Below are 12136 nucleotides of genomic sequence, written 5' to 3'. Positions count from 1 at the left end.
AGCTTTATACTAATCTTGCTCAAGCCTAATTACTTTAAGACCATTGATCTGTGTGACCTCATGCGGCTGTGCAGAGCTAGAGACATCATGTATTAATTATTCAAATTATTGATCTGCTGCATGAATTATACCCTCACCTCTTCCCCCCATCCCCAAGTTTCCAGCCTCTGAGCTGCTTTTCTCTCTTGTCAGCCACCCTGTACTGTGGAGTGCAAGCTCATTCCAATTGCTAAAGCAGTACATCTGCTAGTAAAAAAACTAAAAACTGAGTACATTTAGATGGCAACATTCTGAGATCAATCATTAATGGTTTAGAAGATTTCCTCATGTTTTATACCACTTTTCCATTATTGCAGAGCCTTAAGAGTAGCTGCAAAATAAAGAATTTAGTGGCAAGCTGTGCTCACATCCAAGTAAAGGACAAACTGCTTCAGGCTCCCTAATGTTCAGCATAGCCTAGAGTGTGTGTGGTAGGATTTCTCTGAGAGCAGTGCTTCCATTCATCCAAGACAGACTGGGAGAGTGAAAAACCAAACGACCAAACAAAAGCAAAAAACAAACAAACAAAAAACACAGTAGGACAACTGAAGCCTGCCAAGATAGGTTGATACCTTTTTCATCCCAGAACATCTAGTCAGTACAGCTTTGCTAGGTTTTCTAGAAAAATCACTCACTATTTCTCTTTCTTTTATAATGACATGTTTTCTTATTAATACATAAGCAGTGGCTATGTATTGTACAAATCACAGGAGTGACAGGTAAGCAAAATAATATACAGATAACTGCAGATGAGCAAAGTAAAAAATAATAAAACAAAAACCACCTGTAACTCTGCTTATACTAATCACTGTTTAACTGGTGCATATCCTTCCAGTCATGTGTGTGTGTGTGTGTGTGTGTGTGTGTGTGTGTGTGTGTGTGTGTGTGTGTGTGTGTGTGTGTGTTCTAATAAAAATGAGATCATAATCTAAGTGCTACTTATCAAACTGCCTTTTAAACCTACAGTAACAATAACTTTCCATGGCATTGAATTTTCTACTGTATCATTTGTTATATCATCTTTATTATTATTATTAAAAATAAATTATCAATACATGGTAGCTATTTTTATGTACCATGCACTATGCTGAGCTCTTCATTTATGTTGTCATTTGATCATTTTTAGTACTCATTACTATCCCCATTTCACAGATTAGGAAGTTAAGTTCCAGAGAGACTGAGTAACTTAAAATATGCCACAGAGTAAGTAAGTGGCATAGCAAATTGGAGCCTAATTCTCACTGCTGTCAAAGCCCAGCTTTTTAATCAATGTGATAAGACTTCTGATTGGCATTGCTGGCTTTTCCAATAAGCTTTTAGGCAAATACACATATTGATCAACAGGTAGTGAATAGATCAAGCAATTGACAATCAAAAGATACACAGGAGGGCTGGCCCGTGGCTCACTCGGGAGAGTGTGGTGCTGATAACTCCAAGGCCATGGGTTTGGATCCCATATAGGGATGGCCGGTTAGCTCACTGGCTGAGCATGGTGCTGACAACACCAAGTCAAGGGTTAAGATCCCCTTACCGGTCATCTTTAAAAAAATAAAATAAAATAAAGATACACAGGAATAAATGTGTTTAAGTATAATCAAACATCCCATTGTATAGACAGATGTGTATGTGTGTTTGTAGACACACATGCATGTACACACACACACACACAGAGAGATATAATCCAGAATCAAAAGGAGGAAAACCAGAGGTGAGATAGAGGTCAGAGGAAATGATGTGGAGAGTATTTTTCATTCTTTCCTGGAAGAGTGTGGACATCTTTAAGAAGCCAACTACCCTTTATTTCCCTTTCACCCTCATAACTGATCATTCTTCTGTCACCTTTGGGGGCTCCCGTTCTTGATCCCACCACCAGCTGTGGATATTCCCCGAGGGAGATTATGCTCATTTCCTCCATACTCTCCCTGAGGTTTCTCAGGCCACTGGATATCCCTTCCTCCTATCATCAGATGATTTTCAGACCAATGTCTGGCTCTATACTCTATCCAGAGCTGTGCTTCTGCAACCCTAAATGCCTCTGGATTGCTCAACCTGCATATCATGGTCACTTCAAATTCAAGATGTATGGCTCCACTCTGTCTTCCAAAATCAATTCTCCTTCCTTGTCCCTCCATTTCTGTTAGGCACTATTATTCTCCCACTCTCCCAGGCTCCAGCATGACTTATCTTTGATTACTCCCCTTCCACAGCCCACTTACGAGCAGTCCCTCCCCACCACATCTTGCTGAGAGAAGCAAGCCCTCTCCATTCTCTGAGTGATGGAGTTTGGATGTGTTGTCCCCTCCAAAACTCATGTGGAAATTTGCTCCCCAATGTGGCAGTGTTGGAAACTGATTGAGTCATGGGGGCAGGTCCCTTATGAATGGGTTAATGCTCTCTGGGGGAGGGGGAGTAATGAGTGAGTTCTCACTCTATTAGTTCCCGTGAGAGCTGGTTGTTTATAGGACCCTGGCATCTCCTCTCTCTCTCTCTCTTGCTTCCTCTTGCCATGTGATCTGCTTGTACCCGCTGGCTGCCTGCCACTTTTCTGCCATGAGTAGAAAGAGCCTGAGGCCCATGCCAGATGCAGCTGTCCCAGAATCATAAGCCATATAAACCTCTCTTCTTTATAAATCACCCAGTCTCAGGTATTTCTGTTATAGCAACAGAAAATGGACTAAAACACTGAGCATAGATTGAAGGGTGGTACCAGGGTCACACATTCCAACAGGGTTCCATTCCAGGTATGTCTGACCCACCACACAAAGGAAAGAGAGAACCTGATAAATATCCTTTGTTTTGGCCTGGCCAGTATCCCTTCTTCTAGTAAATGAATCATCTCTTCATTAGGGGAAAACGTCCCTCCCCCATTGTCAGTCCATGTTTTTTAAGTGGTGCAGATTCACTTCCCAGCTCCAAGAGGGTGGGTACATGAATCAGGCCACACCAATCAGGATCAGAGACGCTGGATCAGGAATGGCCACGTGACTCATTCTAGGCCACTGGGACTCATTACAGGGACTTCTACCAAAAACAATGGGAAGAGATTCCCATTTCATAGTTGGTGGGAAATAGGTATGAAGCTGCTGAAGACCTTTTTTGATATGTCTTGGGGAGACACTAGCTGAGAATGAAGGCAAACAAAAAAGACATGGATGATTAATGACATATTTGAGTACCTGGATCCAGCTGTGTGTAAAGCCAACAACCCCCAGACTTATGTGAGACCTGAAGAGTAAATTCCCTTTTCTGCTTAAAGCCAGTTTGAATTTAATTTCTGTCATTTGCAATTGAAAGAGAGCTGTAGTATCCACAGAGCTCCTCACAAATATTCTTTTTCCTTCTTGCCAGGCTGTGGGAATAGTGCACTTCCACACTTCTTTGAAGTGAAATATGGTCATGGAGCCTGCTTCGACCAATGACATGTGAGCAGACATTTTAAGAGCCAGTGCATGATCTACCACTTACCTCCCTCTGTCATTTCTTTCTTTCTGACACAGCAACCAGCAATACTCAAGATGGTGTCTCTTCCATCAGCCGGGGTCCCAGAGTGAGGATTATATGGAACAGAGCCCCCAGCTGATCTGCATGGACATGTAGCATAAGCAAGAAGTAAACCTTTATTTTTTAAGCTGCTGAGATTTTGGAGCTTTTTGTTACCACAGCATAATCTAGCCCATTCTGACCAATACTAATGCCGACTAGTTTAGAGAGGAAAGGGATTGTTGCTTTCTTAATATATGTACCATTTAAAAAGCATCAGGAGGGCTGGCTGGTTAGCTCAGTTGGGTAGAGCGTGCTGCTGATAACACCAAGGTCCAGGGTTTGATCCCTGAATGGGCCAGCTGCAAAACAAACAAACAAACAAACAACAAAAAAAAAAACCCATCAGCATGCACAACAATGTGAATGCATGTATGTATTTATTTTTTAATGGCTGGCTGGTGCAAGGATCTGAACCCTTCACCTTGGTGTTATCAACATCATGCTCTGATAGAGTGAACTAATCGCCAGCCCCACTATGAATGTATTTAATACCACTGAACTGTACATTTAAAAATGATTAAAGTGGTAAATTTTATATTATCTATATTTTACCACAATAAAAAAAAAAATCATCAACAGGCAATCACATGTTTATTAGGGCCCAAGGACTAATTCCATGTAAATGGTTCTGATGGCCAAAAACTGTTGTTTTATTTAATTAATTAATTTATTTTGGCACTGGTTGCTATGGGGATCTGAACCCGTGACCTTGTTATAAGGCTGCACTCTGACTGAGTTACCTGGCCAGCACCAAAAACAGGTTTTTTTCTTGCATTCATTTGGCAAACCTTAATTTGTTTATTTATCTGCTTGTATTTAATGGTTAGACAGAAAATTATTTTCTCAACATAGAAATTAAGAAAAACATCACAAATTAAATTTAAATTCAATTGATAAGGAACAAATTTAACACTCAGAGATTAACATCCTTAGTGCAAAAAGAACTCTTTAAAATGAGTTAGAAGGGCCAGCCCCGTGGCTCACTCGGGAGAGTGTGGCGCTGGGAGCACCGAGGCCGCGGGTTTGGATCCTATATAGGGATGGCCGGTGCGCTCACTGGCTGAGCGCAGTGCAGATGACACCAAGCCAAGGGTTATGATCCCTTACCGGTCACAAAAAAAAAAAAAAAAAGCTTTCTTAAAGTGAGAGAACACTCATCACAGTCATTTGCCAACCTAGCACCTTGTTAAAGACAGGACAGCAGGCCCAAAATGTTGTCATCCATGCTAAAGTTTCACATCCCCAAACCAAAACCTAAGTGGTTTACTTCCAAGATCTGACCTTCCAAGAAGTCAGGAAAGAGATGATAGCCAAATTCCAATAAGCCAACAAGATTTCACTTACATCCCTATAAGGAAAGTAATCTTGAAGTGACCAACCCAGTATTTATTCATTGCTCCTGCTTCCCTCTGCTTCCGTCAGCCCATAAAATTCATCCACTCTGTCTAGCTCATTAGAGCTCCTTTTGATTTTGTAGGTTGGATGCTGCCTGGTTCATGAATTGCTGATAAAAACCAATCAAGACTGTGGTGTTATAACAGCAAGGTCAAGCCTTCAGATCAAGTATGGGCCAGCTGCAAATAAATAAATAAATAAATAAATAAATAAATAAATAAAATAAAAACGCCAATCAAATATTTGAAGTCCATTTTTTTGATATTTTGTTCTTTGACAATCTCCACCCCCTTTAGTGCTTATTCATCAATAGACCCACCTATAGCCCTCATTAAGCACAAGTGGCTGAAAACCATTATAGCCACTTAAGGAGCACTTTCTTTTTCTAATCCTTTGCCTTACTCCTCACTAGTACAGTACAATTTAGTGTTTAAGAGGACAAGTTCTAGAGTCCACCAGGCTAGACTGAAATCCCAGCTCTACCACATATTAGTTTTGTGACCTGAATGGGTTTATTAATTTCTCTGTACTTCCATTTCCTCATCTATAAAAAGTGGATACAAATACTACCTGCTTCTTATGATTGTTGTGAAGATTTAAATGAGATATTTCACATAAATACTTAACGCAATGCCTGGTACAGAGTAAGTGCTGAATAAATATTATCATTTATTAGTGCCTTATTAGTGCTTTATTGTTCCAAGCTCCTGGCTTACCCTGTGATGCTGGCATTTCCAGCCCATTAATAGAAGTTATAGTCAAGAATGATACATCACAAAATAGAACTACCATATGATCCAGCTAGCCACTTCTGGATATATAAATGAAATCAGTACCTTAAAGAAATATCTGCACCACTGTGTTCATTGCAGTGTTATTCATAATAGCCAAGATATGGAAACAACTTAAAGGTCTGTCAATGGATAAATGAATACAAAAAATGTGATGTAGATACACATATACAATGGAATATTTTTCAGCCACGAAAAAGAAGGAAATACTGCCATTTGCAACAACATGGATGACCCAGGAGGAAGATCTGCTAAGCAAAATAAGCCAGTCACAAAAAGACCAAATACTGCATGATTCCACTTATATGTAAACCCTAAAAAAGTTGAAGTCATAGAAGCAGAGAGTATAACAGTGGTTACCAGGGGCCAGGGGGTGGAAGAAATGGGGAGATGTTGCTCAAAGGACACATACTTTCAGTTATAAGATGAATAAGTTCTGGGAATCTAATACCCAGCATGGGTACTACAGTTTATAATACTGTATTGTATACTGGAAATTTGATGACAGCAGATTTTAATGTCCTCACTCCCCACCCCACCCCAAAATGTTAACTATGGGTGATGATTGTGTTAATTTTTTTTTAAAGATGACCAGTAAGGGGATCTTAACCCTTGATTTGGTGCTGTCAGCACCACGCTCTCCCAAGTGAGCCACGGGCTGGCCCAAATAATTTGATTGCGGTAATAATCATTATGTAATGTATATGCATACCAAATCACGTTGTACACATTGAATATATATAATTTTTATTTTCTAATTAAATATTTTTAAATTTAAACAATATTTACTGTTGCAAGCACAAAAGGCTTTAAAAAAAGGGGGCGGAGGATTCTGTGTCTGGCACTTCTGCCTGTTCTCTATTTACCTGTAGTTTGGTTCACACTTCTCGCCTCTCCCTTCAGGGCACAGTTGCTGGTCCACAGCCGCTTGGGAGCACCCTCGAGTTAGGGCCGATCTGTTCTTCGTCCTTCCAGGTGCTTCAGATCCCAGCAGGCGAGGACAATCAGAGCCTTTCACTTTCACAGCTAGCCAGAGCCGGGAACTGGGTGTGTCCTCCCAGACACTTGGCGGGAAGAAGCTGGTTCCCAGTGGTTAAGAAGCAATAAAACCAAAGCCACCCCTGCAGGGGAAGGCTTCTAACAACACAGGGTTCCACCCTCCAGGGAGGCAATTCCCAGCAAAATTCCGCCTCACTCTCACGAAAGGTCCTGAGGGCCTCCCTGCACCCCACCCTCTTTGTAACTGAGTCACCCTCCAGCAGAACCAGAAAACAAAGGTGGCAAATACAAGACAGTTAGACATGCAAACATGCTGCTGGGCTTAGCCAAGGCAGGAAAGATTGGAGGCCACATCTGCAGGGTTATGATGGTGCATTTTGTCTGTCTTTTAATTTTTTAGGATTTCTACTTTTTTCGCTAATGAGAATAAGAACTTGGAGTTCCTTAAAGTAAATCTGAATGTAGAATCTGCTAGACGGTAACAATTTTCTTCCAGTTATTCATAGTAATCTCAACCAAATCTAATTTCAATAATTTTTTTTAACAACTCTTTTTGAGAAATTCCAAAACATCTAATGTAGATCTTTTTTTTCTTTATTATTTTGTTTTCAATTAACAGACTATGTTTGAGAGCAGTTTTTAGGTTTACAGAAAAATTGAGCAGAAAGCACAGTTTGCCATAACCCCCTGTCCACATACACGCAGTTGCCCTTATTATTAACATGCTGCATTAATGTGCTACATTGTTGCAATGGATGAATCAATACTGATACTTTATTATTAACTGAGGTCCATAGTTTACATCAGGGCTCATTCCGTGTTGTACAGTTCTATGTGTTTTCACAAATGCGTAATGCCATGTATAGTATCAGGCAATAGTTTCACTGCCCTAAAAATTCCCTATGTTCCACCTATCCATCTGTCCTTCCTCTCCTTTCCCTGGAAATCATTCATCTTTTTACTATCTCTATAGTTTTGCCTTTTCCAGAATGCCATGTAGTTGGAATCATACAAGATGTGTCATTTTCAGATTGGCTTTTTTCACTTAACAATATGCTTTTAAGCTTCCTCCATGTCTTGGTCTTTTTCTGGTTTGATGGCTCATCTTTTTTTTTTTTTTCTTGTCTCCCCATTTTTTTTTTTTTTTTTATTGTGGTAAATACATATAACATAAAACTTACCATCCTAACCATTTTTTGTTTTTTGGGGTGGTTGGCCGATTTGGGGATCTGAACTCTTGACCCTAGTGTTACCAACACTGCACTCTAACTAACCATTTTTAAGTGTGTAGTTTAAGTGGTACCAAAGAAATTCATAATGTTGTGCTACCATCACCAGTATCCACCTCCAGAACTCTTTTCATCTTGCAAAACTGAAACTCTATACTCATTAAATAATAATTACTCATTCTCCCCTTCCCACCAGCTTCTGGCAACCACCATCCTACTTACTGTCTCTATGAATTTAACTACTCTAAGTACGATCATGTAAGTAGAATCATACAGTATTTGTATTTTGTGATTGGCTTATTTGGCTTAGCATAGTGTCCTTAAGGTTCATCCATGTTATAAAATGTTATCAGAAATTCCTTCCTTTTAAGCCTGAACGATATTTCATTACATGTATATACTACGTTTTGCTTATCTTTCAATGGACACTTGTCTTGCCTCCTTCCACATTTCAGCTATGGCAAATAATGCTGCCATAAACATGGTTGTACAAATATTTCTTCAAGACACTGATTTCAATTATTTTGAGTATATATTCAGAAGTGGAATTGCTGGATCATATGGTAATCCAATTTTTATTTTTTTGAGGAACAGCATTCTGTTTTCCACTGCAGCTGCACCATTTTACAGTCTCATTAACAGTGACAGGGTTCCAATTTCTCCATATCCTCACCAAACCTTGTTACTTTCTGTTCCATTGTTGTCATTAGTTTTTCGTCTGTAGATAGTATCCATCCTAATGGGTCTGAGGTGGTATCTCATCACTTTCTCTAATGATTAGTGCTGTTGAGCATTTTCTCATGTGCTTATTGGCCATTTGTATGTCTTCTTTGGAAAAATGTTCAAATCCTTTATCCACTTTTCAATCAAGTTTTTGCTGTTGTTGAGTTTTAGGAGTTCTCTATATATTCTGGATATTAGCCCCTTATCAGATATTTTCTCCCATTCTGTGGGGTGCCTTTTTACTCTGTTGATAGTGATTTTTTTTTTCTTTTTCTCTTTGGCAGCTGGCTGGCAGAGGGATCTGTACCCTTGACCTTGGTGTTATAACACTGTATTCTAACCAACTGAGCTAACTCGCCAGCCCGGCAGTGACTTTTCATGCACAAAACTTTTTAATTTTCATGAAGTCCAATTTGTCTATTTTTTCTTTTGTTGACTGTGCCTTTTGTGTATCCAAGAAATCATTGCCAAATCCATTGTCATGAATTCTATAGTTTTAGCTCTTACATTTAGGTCATTGATTCATTTCGAGTTAATTTTTGTATATCATTTCACCTGTAAATATTTTGGTATACATTTCTAAGCAATAAGAACTCCTTTAAAAAATTATAACCAAAACGCCATTATCACATATGCCATTATGATTATTATCAACATAATTAACAATAATTTCAAATATTATCAAATATCCCACGCAGACAAGGTATGCAGCCAGCATACTAGATAGAAGCCCCTGTCTGGAGTTGGGGCCGGGAAAAGGGAGAGAAATGGAGATCATGAGCAGATGAAGAAAGCAGGATCCATTGCTAGCTCCCCAGAGCTCAGCAGAAGCTTGCCAGATGCTGAGGACCTCCCACCCCCACCCCAGGACAGCCAGATTTAGCAAACAAAAATATCGGATGCTCAGTTGAATTTGAATCTCAGATAAGCAATTAATACTTTTTAAATATAAATATGTCCCATGCATTATTTGGGGCATACTTATTAAAAAATTATTCATTGTTAATCCAAAATTCAAGTTTCACAGGAGTCCTTTTAAAGTCGCTAGTACTTTATCTAGTGACCTTACCTCTTCCACTCCCCACCTCCGTTGATAAGGGAAGGACGCTCTTCTGGCCCTAAAACACACCTCAGCTCCATGTGACCTTGACTCATGCCCAGATAACCACTCTGCCAAGTGCAGATATAGAACATTGTCATGGGCCCCAGGCCCCTAGAGGGCAGGTAATTGAGAAAGCAAAGCTCCATCTTGGCTAAGGTGACACTGTATAGAAACAGCTCAAAACCTCCCAGAGAGGTAGGATATGGTTGGAAGCCTCCTCCGGGTCCCCCCCCCACCCCGCCATGGACAGCAACTGACTTTTGAATCCCTCATGTATGTCCAGCTGGTCTGGCTTCACAGTCTCATATAGAGCCCAATAGAAAATTTCTCTCTGCTTTTTTGACAGGGAAAGGGAATCCATTAAAACCTAATTAATCAAGGTATCTTGGGAGTGAGTTTTCCTTGCACTTTTGTACAAGGCAGCTCTTTGCTTTGTACAGATATGAGTGGCTATTGTTACAATGTGAATCAAGTTTCATGCTTCAGCAGCCCTTTCAGGAAGAGAAAACTGCCAACTTGCTCAGACACGTTGTATCAAGTGGCAAAATGATCTCATCAAGCACTGTCCTCAGAATTTATTTTGGGTGTAATATATGTTCAGTGCACAGTGGTAAGCCAGGCTTCGAACCCATCTGTGTGGGAGATTTGCCGGAAGCAACCTTATAGCCCCTTATGTAACCTTCTGTCCCGTGTGTCTCTATAAAAGAGACCTCTTTGCCTGCCATTGCCTGGCAGATAGCTTCCCATTACACAATAGTTATTATTGCCATTTTATTTACTGTAAAATACGTCACACACAAAGAGGAGTAAATGAAACATGTTTGTGAAGTTTAATGTGTCATTATAAATTGAACACCCATACAACTACTGCCCCCCCATGTCTCCTTCCCCTCCCCCCACCCCCAGGTGACCACTATCCTGACTTGTGGAAATTATTTCCCTGCTTTTGTCTTTGGTATTCCTGCCATGTGTGCCCCACTACACCAGTCACTGTTTTTGAACTCCATGTAGTGGAAGTATATTGTGTATGTTCTTTGTGCCTTGTTTCTTCCTCAGCTGTTCTTAGACAAGCAGTTAAGAACGCCCCTTTGCTGCCTAGTGATATTTTCAGCAATTGCAGATTCATGAATATGTTGTCTTCACAAGAATTACTGGCCTCACCCTGAAGTCACCCTGACCAGCTTTGGCCTCCTAGCTCAGCCAGTTATCAACTCTGTGACCTTTCTTTTCTTCCTTTGAAAAACTGGAACAAATTATTCCTGTGGACATTAGAACCTGAAGAGCAAGAAACATTCCTCATTTGTCATTCTGTTCTCTGTAGCTCACAGTGCCCAATGCCTAAAGTTGAGTAGACAGAAGAGTCATGGTAAGATAATACTAGGGCCTAATGCTACACCGGATTCATAGCAAGTGTTCAATGCATGGTAGCTAATACTGTCATTGTCACCAGTGTTGTTTATTTGAGTATGTGCCCACCTGTGGAATCTTTCCGTGAACTTTTTGAAGACCCCCTCATATATCCCTTGAGATTGGGCTGAGTTTATTGACCCACATCTAATAAATAGAATGTAGCAGAAGTGATAGGATGGCTTAGTCCATTGTGTGCAGCTACAGCAGAATACCTAAGACCGGTAATTTATAAAGAATGGAAATTTATGTCTCACAGTTCTGGTGGCTGAGAAGTCCAAGATCAAGGCACCAGCATCTGATGAGGGCTTTTGTGCTGCATCATTACATGGTAGAAAGTGGAAGGGCAAAAAGGGGGCCAACCTTTGTCCTCACACGGCAGAAGAGCAGGAGAGGGAGAACCCACTCCTACCAGCCCATTTTATAGCAGCATTAGTCCATTCATAACCCTCCAAAAGGTCCTGCCCCCCAACACTGCCACACTGGTGACCAATTTCTAACACCTGAATCTGGGGGACATAGTCAGACCATAACACAGGATGTCACTTCCAAGATTAAAAAAGACCATGACTTCCATCTTGGGTCCTGTTTCCCCCTGTCTCTTGGGTGGCTCACCCTGGAGGAAGCCAGCTGCCATGTCATGAGGCAGTCCTGTGGAGAGGGACCAGGCCCTGCCAAGAACCACATGAGTGAGCTTGGAAGCAAATTCTCATCTAGCTGAACCTTCAGATGAGACTGCGGTCCCAGCTGAGAGCTTGACTGCTGCCTCATGAAGGCCCTTCAGCCAGAGGCACCCAGCTATGCCATGCCTGGATTCCTGATTCACAGAAACTGTGAGATAACAAATGTTTGTTGTTTCAAGTTACTAAATTTTGGGAGAATTGGTTATACAGCAATAGACAACTAAT

General features: G+C 40.6%; 1 protein-coding gene across 1 annotated transcript in view; it reads left to right on the top strand.

Moving 5' to 3' along the window:
* Positions 1 to 5217, top strand: part of LOC134387280 (basic proline-rich protein-like) — a 28228-nt gene extending 23011 nt beyond the window's left edge. The window contains exons 5-6 of the mRNA XM_063109766.1: positions 3537 to 3648; positions 5060 to 5217. Of these exons, the coding sequence (XP_062965836.1) occupies positions 3537 to 3636 (100 nt within the window). The 3' untranslated portion in view covers positions 3637 to 3648; positions 5060 to 5217. The remainder of the gene's footprint in view (positions 1 to 3536; positions 3649 to 5059) is intronic.
* Positions 5218 to 12136: the final 6919 nt, after the last annotated feature.

This window comes from Cynocephalus volans, chromosome 10 (assembly GCF_027409185.1).
Source record: "Cynocephalus volans isolate mCynVol1 chromosome 10, mCynVol1.pri, whole genome shotgun sequence".
NCBI classification, from domain to species: Eukaryota; Metazoa; Chordata; class Mammalia; order Dermoptera; family Cynocephalidae; genus Cynocephalus; species Cynocephalus volans.
The sequence above is the reverse complement of the archived record's forward strand: the minus strand, read 5'-3'. Positions and strand labels throughout refer to the sequence as shown.